Consider the following 22753-nt stretch of genomic DNA (forward strand, 5'->3'; position numbering starts at 1 on the left):
GTGGAAGTAAGAGCTCAACTTCAAGGCAAAACACTGCAAATTGAAACAATTATTCAACATTGAAATCAAATAAAATTACCCCTCACATTTTACCCTTCTGAGCAGATAAAAAGCTCTCAAGGAGAACGTTTCCTTCAGTTTCTCTCCTGCTTAAAAATATAAAAAGATTAAGGGACATTCTAAACCCTGAGTAATCTCATTAATGGTACAACTGGCAAGATTAACAGCAAAAATTAAACAATTTCATTATTATTTAATTGCTTTAAAGGATGTATTGCCTTAATATTTATAATTGTACTCTTAAGATTAATAATCCTGATTTGCCACCTCCCCATCACAAACCATTTCTCACACTTACCCAACTTCCACAGAACTTCACAAAGAAAAAATTGAAAATACATCTTGAAGACTTCTGAAGTAAAAAGGAAAGACACCACATGCATCCATAAATTATTTTTTATTTCAAATGCAGCTCTCAGTTTACATTGTACATGAAACACAGGCAATCCTGTAAGCATTCAGGATTGGCAACGTTCATTAAGTCCCAAAACTATATTCATCACGCTGATGCCTATGTGCCAGTTAAACACAGATTCTAAAGTTAAACTGGAGAGACACACACACACACAAAAAAAAAAAATTGGAAGTAGCAAGGAACAAGATTCCTATAGTCTGGTAGGAAAATACAACCCAGAGCTATACCCTGCCTAAAGAACAAGTGGCCCCAAAGCCTCATGGATTCCCTCAAATTCCAATTTCTAGGCAGATGGAGATGTCCCAGACCCTCTTTAAGAAAGTCATGAGCCAGATCTCTGCTGTTGTCCCAACTCTCCCTCAGGATTTATTGGCAAAATCCCATTAATCCAACCAAACCTCCTTTTGCTGCCAAGATAATTTTGCGACTATTTGTAAAGCTAAATCAACCAAAATAGTATTTTCATCCCAGTAATATTAAGCCACAAAGGCTGAAGAATATGTTGGCCATCAACTGTTGATGCTGCACTCAAATTTAGTGAAACTGGTGAATGTTGGCAGGATATTCTGCCCTTGGATTAATTCCCCACAGCCTCTCCTCCACGCATTCAGGCATATGTTCGACCACTTGTTTTAGCAAGTCCTAACATAGCTTGAAAGAGAAGCTCCTCATCAGCTGCTTCTGTACAAATTCAAGCACATGCCTGCATTCACACACTGGCTTCAACAGCAGCATCTGCAGCGCAGAAAGTTAAACATATACCAATGTTTTCCACAAACTAATCTTAAAATGCCTGGCAACAAAGCCATCAGCGCAAGATGACAGCGTTATCTCTGAATGTTTCCCAGACAAATAAATCTGAATATCAGTTTAGACCTCAGAGCATCAGGTTGTCATGGCAGGAAAAAGCAGACACACATGACTATATGCAATTAACAGTGTTTAAAACATTTGCCTCTAAAACCTGGTAAAGCTATGACCAAAAATTTTACACTTCTTTTTTTATTAAAAAGCTTTTTATTAAAAAAATTATCAAATATCTGTGCACAGTTCATAGTTAAATGTCTTCTTTATTTTGAGTTGGTTTCATTTGAACTCAGAGATTTCACTGACTTAAGTTTTATACATTTTTTTTCCTTAAAAATCCCACAAGGTAAAAAAACCACACACACACAATACAAATACAGGAAACTGCATTTCTCAAGGGCTTTTTTTTTTTTTTCCTCATGCCAAGAAGTGCAATTTTGCTTCTATGGTTCTTTAAAGTAAAACAATACACTGCACTAAGAATTGCACCAGATACACAAGATACCTTAAAGTATCAGCTATATCTAGGTCGTGAGAGATCTATATAAAAATTATGCTTACAGTAACTCATCTTTACCAGTATAGGCAGGTCAGTAAATGCACCTACACTCTGTGAAATTGCGTATGACTGTTGGAGAATGGAAGTCAATAATATCTACCATTATACCAGTGAAATGTTTACATTTATTTTAACTGTCTTGCTTTTGCATACAAATGTATGCTCTGCTTCAAGCCACTGAGACTGTATGATTATACTGCGAGCCTACCATGGGAATACATTCTCAAAAAAATCCATAATTTAACACAGAACTCTGTTTTTTATCTCACTGAACTTGATTCTTCCACACATCCTTCTGGCCCCACTTAAGACAACAGAACTACTCCCTTTTTTTTCCCCTGCTAGAACCAACACATCAGCTCTGAAGGGAATTTTATAAAGAACTCGGCTTTGGCTTAGTATTTCCTTCACTGAAAACAGTGAACTATGCTACTGGCTTTGGAAGGATTTTCAAAAGTTTTCTAGATTGACTCTTTGACATTTTGAGAAAACAAGAATATTAATAGATTAGGCTTTTAATGACTCCAAGAACAAGGTTCCTCATGAGTTCATTTCCTTTCAGCTGCAGCTGAAAGACACCGTATACATCCTATCATTTGTCATAAAAAACTACAAGTCCATTCCCTTTAGCATCCTCAAGAAGACTCAAGTTTTATTCCAATTTGCTCATTTTTCCCATTGCAGACTGCTGTTTTATGTGAAAAAGTAGGAAACAACCAGATTACCTGATATTTTAAGTATTCACTTAGGAAAAGATTTACCTGCTTTGAGATAGAAGACTGACTAAACCTACTGAGCAGACCTGTTATATTTTAGCATTTAAAACCAGAGGGAGAAGAGTCAAAGTTTATATTTAAATGCAAAAACATAAGACATGTTTTTCTAACTTGAAAATGTTTCTAAAGCTGTAATAGAAGTCTGCAGTGTCTGTTCTACCAAACAAGAAGAGTTAAAGCTTGCTTAACCACTTCATTCTTACAACCACTATTATACAAAGGAAGATCTTCAAACCTAGAAACAATACAGGGACAAGCACAGCAATAACATGGATGGTGATGGAAAGGAACTAACAAGCCATGCTGGAACCACTGCATCGTGTAACTCGACTACAAATGACATACTGGGCAGTATCTTACAATAGGAAGGCAATTCCTATTCAGAATTTTACTTACAGGTATGGGACTATAATATAAAAGCATCTACCTTCTTAAAAAGAGGAACTGAGGAGCTCTGACAGGCCTCGTTCATTCCCAGAGAGACTATATTGAGAAACCAAGCTGTAACACTCTCCATCCTCTAGGATTTCCTCAAATAATAGTAGGCATAAATTATTGCAAGATTAGTATCTACCCCAGAAAATCTTACATGAAATGGATGGACATATCAGACAAGTATTTCAGAATTTGAAATGTAAAAATACAGTGCAAAAACCAAAAAGAGTTCTGAAAAAACAGTTTTTACATATCAAAAACTCCCAGAATTAAGGAGAGGGTCAAGGTATGGTGCTAAGAAATGGTTTGACAAGTTAATAATGGGACATTTCCCTCGTAGAGGTTTACACGTTTCACACCAGCATTTTGCTTTATGTTGTTACAATATTTTTATGGAGCATTATTTAAAAATAATACTTCAGTCAGAAATCGAATTTAAAATTCGTCATGTTTTACCCTAAATGGCCACTTGGAATGCTGTGAAACATGATTTGCAGCCAGAAGCACCAAGTACATAAATTCTTCCACATCAAAGGAGTAGTTTGTAAATTTTGGATGTTCTCCCAGAGTTGGGTGGTGTCCCTAGAAAAATGAAATAAGACCTTTTAGACAGAAAAAAATTCAGTACATCTTCCATTCAAAAAGCAAGAAAAAAAATTGAGCATCTGCCATTTTCATTTATTATTTCTGATCCACTGATCTGCTCTGAGGCAAAGAAGTCAGCAAAGTAACTGCATAACAGCAATGCTATGGATGGCTTAGATTAATGGCCAATTAATTTCATTTCTCTTCTTCCCTCAGTCATTAATATCAAATGATTTCTTACTCACAACAGGGAAGTTAATTTGGTCTAAAGAATGAAAACCATATTTCAAGTATCAGAACATAGATAGGTAAAACAAGTTAACCTTTAAATGCTTCAAGTTACAGCACCCACCCTTCTAGCAGTGGCCATCATTACCTGATCTTGAGGGAATACTTTATTCCTTTTTCGCCAAGTGATGTAGTGAATGCCTCTCAGCCTTGCCAAATCCAGGTAACAACGTTCATCTTCACAATTGTATCTAGGGGCAGGCAGAAAAATCGTATTTACCCACAGAGATTGTACTGAAGTTTACCAGGGTGAAACAGGAAAAAAAAAAAGCCTTCAGGCCAAAATGTCGAGTTCTAAGGCTCTGAAACCATGGACAAATCTTACTCCACTGAAAACAACAAGGGCCAGCATCTGTTCTTCAGATGCAGCCTAGGAGGCAGTTTGAGGCACACCTGCATGTCAGGCATGCCCCTGTCCAGGTGCAGCAGCTCTTGGGCATGGGTTTCTGTACTTACTTGGAGACTGGACAAAATGCTCTCAAGCCAAGATTATGCTGCAAAGCACCAGCTCCACAGCCTTCCCACAGCAGAGGCTTTAAGCAGAATTTCCCAGGATGGAGAATTCGGTGCTCTTCTCAGAAGTGTGCAGCATTTTTGTTTAGTTCTATAGAAATGGGGTGCCTATTAACAACCATACTTTGCAACCAAATTTGGCCATGAAAATGGTCAGAAGGCTGGAATACCTCTCTTATGAAGAAAGGCTGAGAGAGTTGGGGTTGTTCAGCCTGGAGGAGAGAAGGTTCTGGGGAGAACTTATTGCAGCCTTTCAGTACTTAAAGGGAACTTATAAGAAAGATGAAGACAGGCTTTTTAGTAAGGCCTGTTGCAATAGGACAAGTCATAATGGTTTAAACTAAAAGAGGGTAGATTCAGACTAGATATAAGGGAGAAATTTTTGCGATGAGGGTGGTGAAACCCTGGCCCAGATTGCCCAGAGAGGTGGTAGATGCCCCATCCCTGGAAATATTCAAGGTCAGGTTGGACGGGGCTCTAAGCAACCTGATCGAGTTGAAGATGTCCCTGCTCATTGCATGGGGTTGGACTAGATGACCTTTCAATGTCCTTTCCAACCCAAACTATTCTAGGATTCTACGAAAATACATTTTAAAAGAAGCTACTAGAGAAATTTAGGTAAAACAGAATGACACTCAGCTAAGCTTGGCCAGCAAGCTGGTGCTCATGTCCTGAGCATAGAAAGGAATATATAAATAACCTTCAGGGTGTTCTTTAACACCCTGGACATGCATCCTATGTAATCAATTCACCTGGATCACCAAAATACCATTAAATCTCAGACTCACCAGGCAGAATCTAACCAGTGAGGCTTTCTCTTTTGTTGCCATTTTCCCCAAGCAATTGTTGACAAGGCTGCATTTTATTTCTACCACGGCATCTTAAGAAATCACAGGCTAAACCTGTAGGATATAGTTACACTATATTTTACAATGAAAGCTTCCTCACTTTTGATTCCCAGAAGATACTGCCAAAAATAGTCTAGACGAGGATGCAAGACAAACATTCATAGTCAACTACTAGCAAGGGAAAGTGCTTCATTAACACATATGAACAGATATTAGCAGTTGTGGTATAAGAGAGGAAAGAGAGAGAAACAGACTTACAGTTCAAAAACAACAGCCCAGTCTGGTAGAAAGAGCAAATGGGTAAGTCCAGCTCCATGCATCCCAATGAATATATCAGAGTTGTGGGTAATTCTCAATTGCTCTGAAAATTCAAGTTCCCTGCAGACAACACAACAAAAATGGTGATCTGGCATGCCTATCCATCTCAGCAAGAATTAGTTACATGTAGAAAGTGCAAAATTAACTTAAGGGAATACTGAAAGAAAGAATTGATTTTTCAAGGAAAAATACTAAGAACCACAAATGCTGCAGCCAGCAATAACTCAGCATGGAATTAAAAGAAACACAGACAGGTTTCAAAACTTCACACGAGTCTGTTCCAAAAATTTGAATTTTTTTTTTTTTTTTTTTTTTACAAGTTAAAGTTTTTGTAAGTTTGGGGTTTTTTTACTTGCCTTTCAAAAAAAAAATTTGCATTACCTCCTTTAAAAAAACCCCAACACGAAGGACCTAAACTGTTTTTAATGTAACATAGAAGTATACAATTCCCAACTAAAGGTCTGGATATCCAACCTGAACTTATGCATAGGGTATCAAGCAGAAATAAGGAGACCAGGCCTTTTTCAGCTCCTGGAACTGTAACTCTCTCCCATCCTTTGACTGTAAGCTCCAAATAAAGTAGTCTCTTTAAATAACCAGGTGTTCCCTGGGCACACAAGGAAAGAACAGACTAAAGGTACTTAATTGTAAGAGAAGACAGACAACTGGAAACGGAAATTACAACAGGCTTCATTTGTGTATGAACAATTCATACATTAAAAATGAAAAGAATAACATCCTCTCTGACCATTTGGAAGAGAGTAGAAAGAAACCGGCTTAAACCGCAACAAGAAAGCTTAAACTGCTGTAAGGGCAGACACCAGGGAAACCCTTCTAACTATGATGACATTGATGCTGGACGATAGCTGTGGAAATCTGCAATGCTGAATGGTACCACAAACAGTTTCAACAAGCACAGGAACTGTGGAACTACCACTTGGTCATGCTTTCAAGTGGGATGGTCCAGATGCCCTCTCAAGGGTATCCACCCTCTCTTCTATTACTAGACTGTTCAAGTGCTTTCATTGACAAGGGAATCAGAAGCAACTCAACTTCCTCACAATGTCTCTGCTTTGGTCAAAACACTGATCTTCAGTTTCTCACTCTCTCTGCATGATCCATGACAGCACCATTGAGTAGATGGGAGCTGCTGCCATTTGGCACAGGCATACACCTCTTGGGAACTTTTTCTTCAAGCCATTTCTTACTGGCACAGTGCCTACTACATACGGGCACCACGAATTGACCTCAGGTGGTGTCTTCAGGGGCCACCAGAGCTGCAAATAAGCGAGTTAGTACTCATTACTAAAACTAAGGGTCATATAAAATATGACACCAGCATCATCCCTGTTGACCCGCACTTAGTGCGGAGCATTAGCAAATCCAAAAGGGTGATGGGAACACAACTGGTTTGGGGAGAACGGAGGAAACAGAAGGAAAATAATTTCAAAACTTGCTTATCATATAGTAGCTTTAACCTGAGCCTACTAACTCTATAGAGATTCATTCCCAAGTACTGCATCATGGGATGGAAGTGCTTAACTAGCTCACCTACCACTCCCTCAGTAACATTCTTCCTTCCTTACCAGTTCTTGGATTTTGCAAAGGTTAGACATTGGGGCATACGTAGCTTTGCCTGCAAACAGCTTTCACCAGCCATAGGCAGCATGAGATCACACTAGTTTCTTTTACCAACTTACGTACTTGTATTTGTAGTCTACCACTTTGACCTCCAACGTCGATACTGTTTTCAAAGCACTTAAAAGCTAAGGAGGAAAAATAAAAAGACAATGATTTGGTATTCTCCTTCAATTAATTCCTCCCCTGCACTCCTGATCATATTACACACTCCTTCTCCCTACCAGGGAATTACAACAAGTGAGACAGAACATATTGTCACTGACACATAAAGGAGCAGTACCCCTCGTTTTGTGCCTTCCCACCTAAAATACATACATTATTCCTGGCAGAGCAACCCCTGGAGGGGAGACTTAGATCTCCTGCACTCTCACAGAGGCTACTGTTGCCTTCTACATGCTCCAGGACCCAATCCTAAACCACTCAAACTAGTAGGAGTTCTGTCAGGAATAGTGGGAAGATGTGGTTGGATTTCCAAAAGATATTCCAATTCCTAAAGAAGCAAACTGGTAGCTAGAAGGATTTTCAAAAACACCTTACTAGGTCAGACTCCTACTCAAATGAGAAGTGAAACCAGGTTAGAGCCTGGCCTTCTAACCTAAAAGGGCTTCTTCTAAGTCTCCAATCCATAGCCAGCAGAAGACGGAGAAAGAGCCAAGTATTTTCTTTTACAAAAGTGTGGTAAAGATAAGATTAACTTCTCCCTTTCTGTCATGTGCTCATTACCAGAAAACACACTACATGTAGCAGTGTAGGCATGCACTGTGGACAGCCTACCAGATAAGGCACAAATCTAACTTTCTGCACTCTGTCTATTCTGCCACTGAGCTATTGCATCAAACAAGCCTCAGTTTCTTCCTACATAAGGTGGGGATGATAATGCCAATTCATTTTTGTCAGGCACTAACAGCTAAGGATGAAGACAGGTATGAAAACATTAGATGTTATCATTTCACCACATAGAAGCTACAGCATAAATCCATTAAGTTGCATGATTCAAAAACGTGAATCAATATGAAAATTCATTAAGTTTTGAATGCACGTACTCAGAGACAATAGCTTAAGCATTTTAATCTGCAAGCATAACAAAGGTTTTTGTTAGAGTCTTCAACACTGGGGATGCTAGAAATAAAAGAGATAATCTGAAAGCGAAATAATTTAATTTTATCAGAAGCGCTGCAGTGTCTGTTTGTTAAGAGGAAATACTTTTAGTATTACATCTGTAGTCTTCCACTGGATATTTAAAAAGGGCAGCAAGGTTCAGTGTCTGGTGTACAGAAATGGAGACTGGCTAGAAGACATATTAGAAGAAATTAATATTAGCACTGAACATATTTGTCCAAGATTTGTCAGCAGATAGATGTCTTGGCTGCTCCTGAAAAAAAAAAAAAAATATCAATTCAATGAGCAAAATTTAACTTCTGATAAATTTGTTTTAAAAGTAAAAAGGACCACACCTCATTCTGGTTTAATATCTTCCGGTAATCTGTACTGCGTGCAAGTATTGTGACTCGAATTTTCCCATCCTAAAAAGAAAGAAGCAGCAGTGTATTAGCTATGAGGCAGATCTCACAAAAAAAAACCCCAACCAAACAAACAAAAAACCCCCCAAAACCAACCCAAACACCTCCATATTTACTTTTGACAATTATTTGAGCAACTAAATATGTTTCTTCCCCATGTAATAGATGATGTAACCACCTTAAAATTCACATCATATTTTCCAAAAAATTAAAAGTGTCAAAAACTTTCTGAAAGTCTGACTATTAACAAAGAATAAAACATTTTCTTAAAGATTTATTTTATTCAGTACAAAAGAGCCTTTGTATTACACATTATATGGAAGTTTTTGAAAGCAGGAAAGCAGCTTTCAGGATGGCTTGCGCACAAGATGCTTGGAAAAAAATATTTTACTTCTATAACAGTTCCTCCTTTTAGCTCTTTAAATTAATTGGACTCACAGGGGTAAGTGTTCCAAGTGAAATAAAGAGATTTAACTGCATGAGTCCCATTAGTGTCAGCAGGAGAAGCATAACTAAATGCCTGTGCAGTGCCTTGAATGTGTGCCCCTCAGCGATAATATGTAGGCTACTCTCTAGCAAATACTTCAAGCAGCCCAGGACTGCCGTATCGATCAATGCAGCCATTGCAACAGCTTGCAAAAACTACCAGTGTGTACAGCAGAGAAGCCCAGGGCCAGGCAGATGGTACTGGGCAGAGATCAGAAGGACCAGATTCAATCATTTCCTCCTCTGACCTGAGCTCAGCAGTAACCATGAGGATCGACAGAGAGCAAGCTCACTGCATTGCTCTGTGGAATCCCCTCTACTGGACCCAAGGGCAGCACCTTGTCAGTATGCTCCAGAAGAGACCACGTTCCATGGATCTTGCTTAACTAGGAGGACACAAAGGCCTTGAGCACAGAGAATAGAGATGAGGAAGAGGTCCTAGGGTTGGAAGGAAGATGTTCTAAATTCTGTCCTATGGAAATAGGGCACGAGGGCAACTTTCACAAACATACACAAATGTTTGCTGAAGGCCTTTATAGAACAGGCTGACTTACAGGAAAAAAAAATCCCAAGCATCACAGGAAAGGACAAAAAGTGCACGATATGTCCTTATTCCCCACTGAGTCCAGCTTGCTAATGCTGTTTCTCTGGTAAGAGCCACCAGCTCCATTTTACAACTTTACTATTCAGCTATCATACCTTGGGTCCTTCTTGTGTGATATTTAATCTGTGTAACACATGCTGAGAAAATGCTCTAAATAGCCCTGTACCGTGACAGCCAGAGATCTGAAATTAAAAAAGCAATTGTTAATACAAAAACTTATTTTGCTCAGAAAACCTCTCTTTATGATCAGCCTTTTGCCATTCTTGTGGAACAAAAGCCTAGTATCATGCACTGCGCTAAACATGTCACTATTCACTGCAACACAAGTGGCACTTTGATTTAGAAAGAAATATAACTGTCTCTACAGTGTTACAGCCTGAATGCATGAGCTAATACCCTTGGGAAAGTCTGTCAGTGTACAGGCTCTTGTGCTCTGCAAAAATACCAGTAAGTTCACAATGTCCACCCATTAAAGAGAAATAATACGCATCTCATGAGCTGTGACATAGGAGATTGCACACAACCAGCTAAAGTAACTTCAAAATCATAATCTTTAGGGAAGATCATTTCATTTGGAGTTGCACAGACTTCCAATGCAGTACATTTCATGATAGCTGAGCTAGGTATTTGAGAGATTCATTAGCTTAGGTTTTATACTGTCACACACACATCTAGTTAACACAGTGGATGGATAAAAAGAACTCACCAATGGCGTGTTATAAAACAAGCCATATCGCATTCGAGGCAGTAATGAGAAGACTGCTTCTTTAAAGCATACCTGCAAAGCAAGATCACAAGAAGTTACACTGCACTGCTACCTTCCGCTGGCACATTCCGTGCTCATTCAGTGGGATCACTGCTTATAATGAGCTAGCAATTACATGCTCCTGTCAAGAACATCCTCACTTCCTTCACTGTGCAAATGAATAGAACAAAGACAATCCTGATCCCAAAAGAGCTCTCACTTAGGATGCTACAGATGCAAGTGTGGGAAGAGATTAAAAAAAACCACCCCCAAAACAGAACAAACATGAACCAGTTAGAGATTAGAGAGTTTAATACAGGCTTTAAGGGATTTAAGAGACTAAAATGAGCTCTGAATTAACGGGTACATTTTTTGGTGGGACTAAAAATTTTTTTAATGATAAGCAGCAGGTATACTAACAGTTGCAGGGGAAGATAAACACCTCAGTAGGAATCAGAAGACTCAGAAAGACAGTACCATTTGAAAATCCTTAACTTCAGCAGTGGGTCCTGCAGAATTGAAACCAATACCTAAATATCACCTCTTAGAAGACACAAAAGTTAGGTCTATCTATAAAAAGCATAGATATGCCACAGAATTAGGTTACAGCTCTATCTCTTGTTTGTAAGGTAGAATACTCATATTACGCAAATTAAACATGCATGGAAAGTATTAATGCTTTCCTCTGAAACACCCATATCCACAAGCGGCTTGAGAAGCTGTCATATTTACTACCTAGTGACTATGAATTAAAACAAAATATAAAATTCCATACCCTCTTAGAGTCAAAGGTTTTCAAGTGTATAATTTCATAGTCAGTAAATGCCTTCCATGTCTCACTGAACAGGTCGCCATAGCCATATGAACTCTAGGAGGAAAGGAAAACACACAAGGGCATAATGATTACATAAATGCATATAAAAACTCTCTTCATGATTTACAAGTACTATATACAAGTTTTAACATACAGTTAATATGCGCATCGCCACCATGACACCTAAGACAGCCTAGCACAGAACACAGACATTACAGAATGCTGAACCCCACATTTACAATGGCAGTTAACTCAAATTACCTGTCAGGTAGTTAATTTTTAATATAACACTTATATAAATTAGCAATCTAGACAAGTTCTTCAGCAGCAGATTAGACTTTCTGAGTTAGGAGAAAGGGGTACCTACTACTTTCCTCAGAGACAACAGAACACAAGTTAAATTTGAAGTAACAAACATATGGATGGTAGAAAGCATAAACCTCAACTTCTGAGACTAAAAAACCACCTGGGAATTCAAGTGCAGCAGTAACGTTTGAAGTAAAAAGTCACAACAAGCCTGTTACACGTTTGCCTCTGTTCTGGGATCATCACCTATATCACAAATTGAAGGCAATGATCTAATCTGATGGAAGAAACAGCCAGGAAACTGTTTTGCATTACTTTGACAAACTACCAAGAAGTTTCTCTACAGGGCATTATAAAACTTCCCCCTTTGCAGCAATGCTCTGGAGACCCTTTTAGGAATCATCTACTCCCCACAACATTGGCCTAGCAGCAGGGGCTCTTGCCTTCAAATTCGTAACATTTTCTAGACATTTGAGGGCTAAGAGTCACCATCTCTTGCTCTTTGAATGCAAATAAATATGACCTCAGTAGTCCTGGTGCAGATTCTCACTTAAAGCTTCCTTTCAACTCTGGAGCTAGTTCAGGCTGCTTGGAAAACTATATGGAAACATTCTCAACAAGAAATTTGAAAATAAGACTATCAATGACAGCAGAAGAGTGCAGACATCTAGTGAAATGTAAGAGAACCTAAAGGGTGCCAGATTTCCTTCACTAGAAGAGGTGCTTCCTTCCCTTTCCCCTTCTTCTTCCATTAAGTTTCAATGAATTTTACAATCCATACTACTTTCTGGCCATCTGTATTACAAGAACTGCTCTTCAAGATTAGAAGTAGAGAACTGATCTCCAAAACTGAAAATACTACTTTCTAATGCTATCTGCTCTCCTTAAAAGTGCTTTATAAACATTGCTTTCCTGCATTTGCAGAGACAGTCTACTAATCAACACCCAGTAGATTTCCTACTCGTTTTCTGCTTTGTTTAACCCACATCTAAGGGCATTACTGTTTAACAAGAACAGTGCACTGATTCTACAGTAGCTAGAATGTATGGCCAAATCTAATTACATCACGGAAAAGAAAGAGAATGAATAATAAGCTCAAGTCCGTCTTTTGATCAGCATGGACAGTTCAGCAGTTAGTTGGTGCCATCATCTGGTTGTACATGGTAATGAACTCAAGCAGGCCAAGAAGTTAGGACTTATTTAAAATGATAGTACTGTGACAGTACTTACTTTGAATGGTATATTTGAAAGAGTTATTTGATTCAACAACGCGATATAAGACAAAGAGTTGCTTTTCAAAGTAATTTACAATGCTGTCTGACATCTGATCTTTTCGGAAAGCCATCAGAGCTGGATTAATAGGTCCCTGCATAACATTTAGAGAGCTTGCTTATCTGGCAGGTGGGTTTACTTTAGCTTTCAAAATGTAAAATATTTAGAAAAAAGGGTCTCTTCTAACCAAAGAGGTTTCTCATTAAATAGCACGCAGGGGATATTTGCAGTTCTGTATTGAATATTAGTTGTCCTAGCAGTAAATATTCAGAAAGAAACCCCAGTATTTTATGAGAACAAGACAGGCATGGGACAGTATCATAGTCAAGAACTGTGTTATTTCCGGACCTGATTACACATGTTATCTGGCATTTTACAAATTGCCTAGTTTTTCATTGTTTAGTTTATAACTCTCCTACACAACTGAAATACTGGCCAGTAAAACTAATATTACTCTCAAACACAGTCACGGTTTCAACTCAGCAGTGCAGCAGAAATAGCCCCACTTAAAAATTTGGTTTATATGTCATCATGGCATTCTAAGAGGTGATTGAGAGAAGGAACTGCAAGAAGGCTATTTAAAGGAATTAAGTATTAAACCCTGTTTTGATATGTACAAGGATTTCATTTAGTTGTTTTCTTTATTACAGGCTGCACCTTACTGATTTAGAAAGATGCAAGGCTGCGTTTCTTTTTAAATATAGAAGAAACAGTTTTGAGTAAATCTACGTCAATATTCTCAGAGAAAAAAGTCTACAGAAAACAGCATGAAACGTTCAAATGCTACACATTAGAAATACAGATCATGTTATTTTTGAGGTGACACCAAAAAAAGGCATAATTATGTAGTAGCAAAAGTTGAGCTACAGAGTAGTGTTCAAACAGCACGTGGTTTATTGTGGAAAATCTGTTCCCTGACTATTGTTCATGCACCTGTATTGACAGGATCCAAAAACTTACCAGTTCCACGTGGCTAAGCCCACAAGAAAGCTAAGGATTGGCTACTAAAAGCTTCAGAGCCTCTATAAAGCAGAGATACAACCGATTACAAATGTTAAAAGCACAGCAGACTTACAGTGTCCCACATGACTATGTTGACATCAGTACTGAAGGAATTATTTATATGCTGTGTAATATAAAGATTGACGAAATCACAGAAGTGATGGTACATATTAACACCTGAGAAAGAAAGAATTGTTAGCAAAATACTACATTACTCGCTCCACTTTTTATTGGTTCATGCATTTTTTCCTTAGTAGTATCCTGCATTTTATATTAGTTTTCCCCTGCTTCTGACTGAATGCTTCTTATACACCCTAAAAAAGGCATATAGGGGAAGGAATCAAGATAAGAAATCTGAAGTAAAATGTGTTTTTTAAAAGTTCAGAGAAATTAGAAGAGCAGCCAAAAGACAGCATAAGAAAAAGATAAGTTTCACGTGCTATTTCTCATTGCACTCTGCAGCTGCTTTCTGAATTATATGAAAGCAACTACTGCTTTAACAATAGCTAGTTAGACATAGAGGAAACTTTAAAAACAGGCCTTCGGCACTGATCTTGGTTCTGCTTTATTAGGGTTAAGGGAAGCTCTGTCTGCAGGACTACAAGACAGAACTTGTACTTGCACAGGAGCCAAAGCCCAAGTAATTCCTCAGGTTTTTTCTCAGAGCATTCTTGCTCATTCTTGGTTTCTTAAGCTAATACCTTGAGACCATGGCGCATAAAAAACTACCATGAAACAAAGGAGGTAACGTAATCCAGTTTTCTTGCTAGTGAAGACCAGATCCCAGTTTTGGAACCATGTGCACACAGCCCCTGTTTCTAAGCTTCTGACCAAAAGGAGCTGCCATGATAGGAACAGGCTGCCGGGTTTCCTATACTGCTCAAACAGCAATTTTCCCCCGCCTCCCCTAAAACAAAGGAGCTGGACAAAATCGCCTCCTGAGCTACAGCTAGACCACCCTGCTCAAAGGTACAAATTGACAGCACAGCAACTCTTCCACAGTAACTGTTCAGGGGCCTGCAACAACTTTGCCTAAAATATAAGATACTGGACTGCAGGGGAAGTTTACAGTTGCAGTATGTCACAGCGTCAGAACACAGCAGACAACTACCCAGTTTAAACCATAGGTTACCCCACAGCAGCTTGTTTGTATGTCTATATCCTGAACACCCTCTTTGATTAACATCTGTCTGTAAAACATGCTGCATGAACAAAAAGGTTGGTGAACTTCAAAAAATGTCAGATACCACTAGCTGATTCCTAAAGATGCTTGAGTGCTGCCCCTCTTTGAATACCATTTCCTCTTCCATATCATTCAATACGCACAGAACCCTCAGTTACTGAACACATACTACAAGACACATACACTCATACCTTGTGTTTCATGGTATGAAACCTGTCATCCAGAAACAGCCAAAATCAAAGACTGCACAGAAAGGCCTTTGGCACAAAGACTGTCAAAACACAGTCAAGAGAATGACTGTTCAAGACAAGCGGCAGGAAATTTTTCTGATTTTTTTTTTTTTTAACCATCTCTGGGAAAATGTAAGATTTTTAAATTTAAGTTTCCGAGTTCATCAATGGAACTACAGAAAAAAAGGAATGAAAAAGTCATATCATTTTTCAAAAATAAAAATACATTACAAGTGAACTTGACAATCACAAAGGCATAATGTAGATGGGCAAGTTGGATATGGGCTCTTTTTACTGCAGTACTGCAGGAGAAAAAAAACTAAACTAAAGATACCAATTACCTGCATCTAATTTCATGAAGTACGTTGGCTTTTCAATAACAACGTCACACTTCCCATCTTCTAGGGGCCTGAAGTTTAATGCAGTAAATGTCTGGAGTTCTGCAAACCTACAAAGATTCAATCACACAGAACATGCTCTGTCATTAACACACTTAAACAAATGTACTTCATCCATCTAAGATTTTGTAACTGTTCATCCAGTCCATTTGATTTAACGGGACTGCTGAAAACTGATATAGAGTCTGACAATCATTTTAATGATTTGAAATTGTAATGGAAGGTTCTTCAGGTTATGAGCTTCAAGAGGTTAAACACTGCCTTTGATCTCAGGAGCGAACAGCATCTTTGATCTACAAATCAAGGCAGTAGAGATGTAACAAAGAGCCTTAGAGCCTAGATCTGTGGGTCTATCCAACTTGATCTGCATTGCCAAAGACACTTCAGCAAGATATTCATGCTTTGGTCAGAATAGTGAATGTAGATGCAATATTTATTATTCCTGGATCTAAACAAGGATGAGCAGTTGAGATGACAATAGCAGGTAGAGAAGAAAAGTCTTTTCCTCCTCTGCAGCTATTCTTAACCAAAATTGACCATCTATGCAAAATGAGAAAAAACATGAAAACACGAGAAAAGCATAAAAATGAATTCTTTTATGGACCTTAATAGCTCAAATTCCTTCCTGTTTCGCCAATTAACTGGCAAGGCAGCTTTGAAGTGCTAACATGCAACCTGTGATACTTAACCAGCTACCACAAAGCACCCTCTGCACTTCCTACTCAGTCTGTAGACTATTGTCCATTTCACATTCCAAACACAGGCTCCCTGGGAACACCATATGAATACATATCCAGATCAGGCATTGCGTTGGCCCCAACATCACCAAGGACTGTTTGAACTAAGACACAAGTACAAACTTCAAGGCATTTCGCAACAAAACAATCGTCTCTTTCTATAAACAGATTAGGCATAGAACCAGCATCTTGTCCGGAAAACATCTGAAGGTTAGAACTTCAAATTACAAAACATTTTCAGATCTTTTGCTGCTATAGATTAGGCAGGACACAATTACACATAGCATAGTTTAGAACATTCTGCATAGATGTAATTATCAGAGGTACCTAATATGAACTCTCAAATTGACCTTAGAAAGGAGCAACTATTTCCTCAGTATGCTGATACATAAGCTGTGATCCACACAGCTGCTAATGCCAATGAAAAAAAATAAAAAAGAATTAGTAAGTGAACTTGGAAGCAGCCTTGAGAAGTGATTCTTACCAAGACTGCAAAGGGCTCTTGCGTTGACCTTCAGCCAAAAATGCTTGAACGTTGAGGGTGCAATGACCTCCAATTTCTCCCTTCTGGAAGAAGTCTTCTTTGAATCTAATGCAAATTAGTAAAAGTCTATCAGCTTTTGTGCTACAAAGTGCTCTGCAATCTCAATTACATACTCAAGCCAGTGCTAGTTAGTCACAATTCAGCAAGGTGCTTCGTACATATTTAAAACCTGAGGATTTTATTCAGCATAAATCAAGCATTTCCCACAATTCCCAAATAAAGATAGTGGTGTCCTTGGAGTTCTACACGGCAATTTAGAAAACAGCACTAATCCACCCAGAACGTTATTAGGAATCATTTCCACATACTCAAATGAGTAATTTAATTAGATTTTGCTAGATGATTACTTACAGGAGCATCATTAGTTGGGTTTTTTGTTTGTTTGTTTTTAATAACAAATTCACACTGAAATTCACCTCAGATTTCACAACCCAGTTAGTAACCCAAGAATTTTATACAACATACGAGGAGTGAGGTGCAAGAACAGGTTTCCTGAAAACAAATTGCCAACTAAAAGCGCTGTCTAAATTAGCTTTTAGGATAGACTGAGAAAATGACAAAACCCATTCTGACGGGTATCAGCATCACAGTCATGAACCAGCTCTTTTCAAGTCATGTGCCCAAGACACTGACTTCAAAGATAAGGCAGAAGGAAAAATGCATGATGCCAGCATCAGTAGCATGGGGGTTTTTACGCAGTTTTCCAATATGTAGCATTTTAATTTGAGATGTGGGAGATCCAGGTTCAGATCTCTCTTCAGTCTCACTGTATCTAAAAACGTAATTCCTGGTTCTGGCATAAAGGCATCTAGCGTAGGAAAGGTCTTCTCGGTGCCTCATAAAAAAACAATTCTACTTTGCACATCACCTGATCAAGAAAGGATGTGACCAAAGACACAGAAAAGTCTTCCTCCCTTCTGACAGAAGGGAGGATTTCAATCATCCAACATCATTCCATAGAACTAAAAGCTTAGGTTTTTAAACAACCTGTACTGCTGACAGCAGCAGCAGCGGACAGCAATCAAGAGGTGTAGATCTCAACAGGACTTCAGCAACAAGTCTCTGATCAGCAGTAAAGCCCATGGCAACAAGCACACCAGCTTTGTTAAACAAATTCTGAAGTCCTTTTCCCTGCCATCCCTTGGTTTTACTATAACACAAGCAAATCAGACACCTGTCATGGTTTCTCTTTACAGTTCGTAAATCAAGGTACAAGTTTGTTGCTCTGCAATGCTGAAGGTACTGAGAACAGGTCAGAGATGAATCTCCCTGTTAAGAAAAGAACAAGTAGGATTTCGTCAATAACAAAAATTGCATTTAAAAACAAGTTAAAAGTATCATATCTATCAGAAATACCTACTGTTGCTGCAGGCTTACAATGGGTTTTCATTTCATTGAGCCTCTCCTGAATGTAACCAAAGTCAGCTTGTTTCCAGAATATTTGTTGGGCTGTCTCAATGTCACTTGCCCTGGTATATGAAGGAGAGAGAAAAAAATCAAGGTCCCTTGCTCAAGCCTAGTAACAACTTTAACAGATAACATTTTTTTCCACTGAAAGTGGAACAGAAGAGCCAGCTAGTCACTTTATTGACATTTAAGACACAAAACAGGAAGCAACTTATCAGCTGCATGTAAGTGAAAACATCAATGACAATTTAAAGCTATTCTCCCGTAAAAGGGTATAAATTTTTTTTAACATTTTTCCTCTGTTTTTAAAGCTAAGAAAGGAAATCCAGAGTTATTTTAGGAATCTGAATTCAAGGCTAAATCAGAATAATGAAAACATTGTGGCAGGAAGCATTTCAAACAGTATTTTCTTCCTTAAAAAGTTAGATTTTTTTTAAATTATGTTGAAAGATGTATGTTATGTATAAATACACATATCTCCACAAAGAACCATCCTTTAAACTCTATATCACAATAATGTTAACTTCACAGCTAATACGAAAGTGAGCACTATACTTTTTTTTTAACGTACTGTACTTTATACATTTAAAATGAAACTTACCATCCAGTTTCAACATAATCACACACTGGGTAACTGAACCTGTAATCTGATTTGCAAGATTTTTCATAACCCCAGCAGGATTTTAGTTTCTTCAAGTATTTCTGTAACACAGAATAACTGAATCAGGTTAGGCAACTGCAAAAAGGGAAATTACTTAAGTTAGTTGTTAGCTTATAAACTACCTCTCGCTAATAAATCTTGCGTAAAAGGCTTTCGGTTTGGTCTGTTTTCAAACGGAGTTTCAGAAAGAACACCCAGATTCTTTATGCACAACAGAGGCTTCAAAGAGGACACGCATGCACAGCAACATTATCCTTGTCTTTAGTATGTCTGTTCCAGGACAACCACTTTCCTGACCCAGTAAGGAGGAATCCAAAAATTTCACATCACTGATAGATATAGATAACAAAGCTAAGCTCACACAAAGCACAGTGCTCCAGGCTGAGGGTACCGCTGCTCCCCAGGCAAATCTAGAAACATCGGCTTCTGCAGTGCTGTAGAAAGCCAGAGAAGAGGGAGCGCAGCTCCCACCCCCAGCTCTACGAAGCAGCTCCAGCCTGAGAGACACTAGAATTGCTCCTGAGCCACATGCAGCCCGGACCCTCGGGTTCACTTTCCTTGCTTCAGGTGAATGAATTATGTGCAACCACAGGATAAGATTAAATCAGCATTTCATTGATTTGCCTATACTCTTGGCACTTCCACAAAAGCACTACAGCATGCTAAAAATCACAGGCCTAGAAATTACTAGCTGTACTTAGTTCAAACACCTTTCACAGCCACAAGAGTCATTCAGATTAAGATCACCATTTCAGCTCTGTAACAATTAAAAGAGGGGGGATAAAAATCTTGCAAACCAGTATGTTATAAATCCAGTCTTGTGGCAGCATCAGATTCAGGAAGAGCCCCGTACATCTATTTCAAGAGCAACAATTCCAAATCCCAGTGGAACCCACTAACTGGCAAGAAGACCAATTCATCACCATCTTTAACTGCTATGACTCCAAGAACAAACCACCCCAACATTACATTTGAACAAACAAACAAAAAAAAGCAAACCTACTTGATATGGGCAACGAGAGTCCTGCTTACAGATGCCAGCAATATGCTGATTATTGTGCAGAAAGTATGGAATATGCTCATCTGGCAAGTTGATAGCTTTGTAGCTATATAATGGCTCTTCTGGAATGTTTTTGAATACAGTAAGATTTTCAGCTTGGGAATTAGCCAGAATTTCTTGCAGTAGCAATCCAAACACAAGCAACATGAACATGGCAACCTATGAGTTCTGTACTTAAAAAAAAAAAAAAGACATTTAACACATCTGCAACATAGCACATTTCAAGAATACAAGACAATATTCAGGCAAAGTCAGTCATATAATCAAAGAACTTGTACTTGTATTTCTGGGGTGGTTTCTTTTTCCTATGAAAAGTAAACTTTCACTAAGAGACTAGACTGTACTACCTCAGGATTATCTTTGAATCATTAGTCATTGAGGGTTATTACGCACTACCAACTCACAGTCAAACTAAAATGGGTGTGTTTACTTTAGCTAAATCCCAAGAGATCCTGAGAGTTCAAATGTGGAAACTAAGTATAGCGTATATAATATCCAGACAGCAAGAAGAAAATGTAAAAGTGTTGGGGGGGAGGGGTGAGAAGAGGAGGAATTTTAGTTTAAAAATAAGTATAGAAATAATACATTCTCTACTTTGGAAGAAACTAACCATTAGCTGAAGGAAAACTAGGCGGTCATAAATAAATGGTGAAACTTAAGTCTGTTTCAGGATGCTTGTTTTTAGTAGATAACGTCATATTAAAAAAAAAAAAAAACTTTGAATGCCAAGTTATATACTTCAAATTATAACTACAGGCCCACACATATCTGTATACTCTAAAGCAGACTTGATACCTTTCTGGTACTACAACCTTCTCATCAAACACCCCTGCTTCGAACCATTAAACTTCCTGAGGAAAATAAAGGATGGCCTGTATCTAAAAATCCTTTTTTGGCATTATAATTTGCCAAAATTTGCATGCTTGCTTGTGACTGAAGCCTTTAGCAATATTCATACAATACAAGTAGTTTTACCTGTTTGGTTTGAGGAGATTCAGATCTGCTTTAGATTTCCCAAATACACAAACCTGGGGGGTTTAACACAAAGCTGAGTTACAAAACACGTCCTGCAAAAGGAGGCTTCCTCAGAACGCAGTCCTGCTTCTTGAGGAACATTCACAGCAACGAGAGCAACCTTCCAACAGCCTGGGAGCGCTTCTGACCCATCTAGGTACTCGGATCCCTGCAAGAAAGCGCTTCCCTCTCCCTACGGCACGCACCCCGGGACGCTGGGGGGGAACCTCGGCAGGGTCACACCGCACCCCATCCCCGGCTCAAACCCCCCACTTGCGCTGCGGGGCTCCCCACATCGGCGTCGCCCCTCACCCGTCCCCCCGGGCCCCGGCTGAGGGTGATCCCTCGCTTCGGGAAGGCGCCCGACACCCCGGCGCTAGCGCCGAGTCCGTACCGGACCCTGAGCCGGACCCCGCCTCCGACCCACGCTTGTCCCACGCCGGCCAAGCCCGTACCGGACCCAGCCCCCGTGCTAGACCCGGCGCAGACCCGCTTGCCCGGCCCCACAGCGAGCCCCGTCAGGCGCCGCTGCCCCGCCCGAGCCACCCCCGCGGCGGCGCTCACCTCACGCCCCGAGGCCCCGGCGGGCGCCTCGCCTCACCTCACCGCACCTCAGACCCGTCGGCCCCGGGCAGCCCCGCGGCCCACGGGACCGGCCGCTCCTCCCGTTACGCGCTCGCCGACGGCCTTAATCCTCATGCCGCCGCGGCAGCTGGCGCCTCTCCGGGGCTGGGGAGCGCTCACGGCCCGGCCCGGCCCCACCAGGCTCCGCGGGGGGGGGGGGGAAGCGCCCGCCGCCCGCCCCCAGGGCGGCCCCGCCACCGCGCCCCTCCTTCACACCCGCGGAGGAGCGGAGCGGGGCGGCACCGCCGCCGCCACACCCCGTCCCTCACAGCGGGGAGAGAACCGCGGCCTGAGGGCTGCCGGGGCCCGCCCCACCTGGAGGCGGCGGGAGCGCCGAGCCGCCGGCGAAGGAGGAAGGAGCCCGGCCGGGCCGGGCCGGCGGCGCCGCTCGCCGGAAACCGGGCGGGGGGGGGGGGGACACGGGTCGGCCTCCGCTGCGCCGGCCCCGGCCCGGCGGCCGTGGCGAGGGGGGAGCCGTGACGGTGCCCGCCAGCTGGGCCGGGCCGGGCCGGGCCGGGCGGCACCTGCCCCGGGGGGAGCAGCCCCGCAGAGGCCGTGAAGGGAAAGCGGTGCGGTAGCCGGCGCGGCGCGTCTTCCCTTCTGCTGCCGGAAATAAAGCGCTGCAGCTGTATGGCACCGGGAACGGCGGTCTCAGGATGCGGAGGAAAAAGGGCCTTTTCCTGCCGCCGCTCAGCAGGAAGCGCAGCCTCCGGGCACCCCATTGTCTGAGGCGGCCCCCCCCCCGACACACACACACACACCGCCCCCCCGGGAGCCCCGGCCGGCCTGGGGCTCACACGGCGGCCGGGAAGAGCGGTGCCGGCCGAGCGCTTTACCCCCCCCCCCCCCGCCTCGGAAACTTTCCTATTCGCAAGGGGAGAGGTTAATTAATCCCCTGCTT

General features: G+C 40.7%; 1 protein-coding gene across 6 annotated transcripts; it reads right to left on the reverse strand.

The window, feature by feature from the left end:
- Positions 1 to 442: 442 nt before the first annotated feature.
- Positions 443 to 22187, reverse strand: EOGT (EGF domain specific O-linked N-acetylglucosamine transferase). 6 transcript variants are annotated; one of them, XM_030043991.2, is made up of 18 exons: positions 21840 to 22186; positions 21190 to 21242; positions 20982 to 21065; positions 20158 to 20390; positions 19095 to 19195; positions 18447 to 18555; positions 18261 to 18355; positions 17027 to 17131; positions 15749 to 15855; positions 14068 to 14171; positions 11376 to 11468; positions 10562 to 10633; positions 9951 to 10037; positions 8700 to 8768; positions 7309 to 7370; positions 5545 to 5664; positions 4014 to 4116; positions 443 to 3634 (listed from the first exon to the last, which is right to left on the reverse strand). In XM_030043991.2, exons 4-18 carry the CDS (start codon positions 20365 to 20367, stop codon positions 3488 to 3490), a joined length of 1584 nt encoding a protein of 527 aa, XP_029899851.1. In that variant the 5' UTR covers positions 20368 to 20390; positions 20982 to 21065; positions 21190 to 21242; positions 21840 to 22186; the 3' UTR covers positions 443 to 3487. The 6 variants fall into 6 exon arrangements, with proteins under 6 accessions (XP_029899851.1, XP_029899852.1, XP_029899848.1 ...); XM_030043992.2 differs by having other exon boundaries at positions 21830 to 22186; XM_030043988.2 differs by having other exon boundaries at positions 21793 to 22186.
- Between the last annotated feature and the right edge of the window lie 566 nt (positions 22188 to 22753).

This window comes from Aquila chrysaetos, chromosome 20 (genome assembly GCF_900496995.4).
Source record: "Aquila chrysaetos chrysaetos chromosome 20, bAquChr1.4, whole genome shotgun sequence".
Taxonomy (NCBI): domain Eukaryota; kingdom Metazoa; phylum Chordata; class Aves; order Accipitriformes; family Accipitridae; genus Aquila; species Aquila chrysaetos.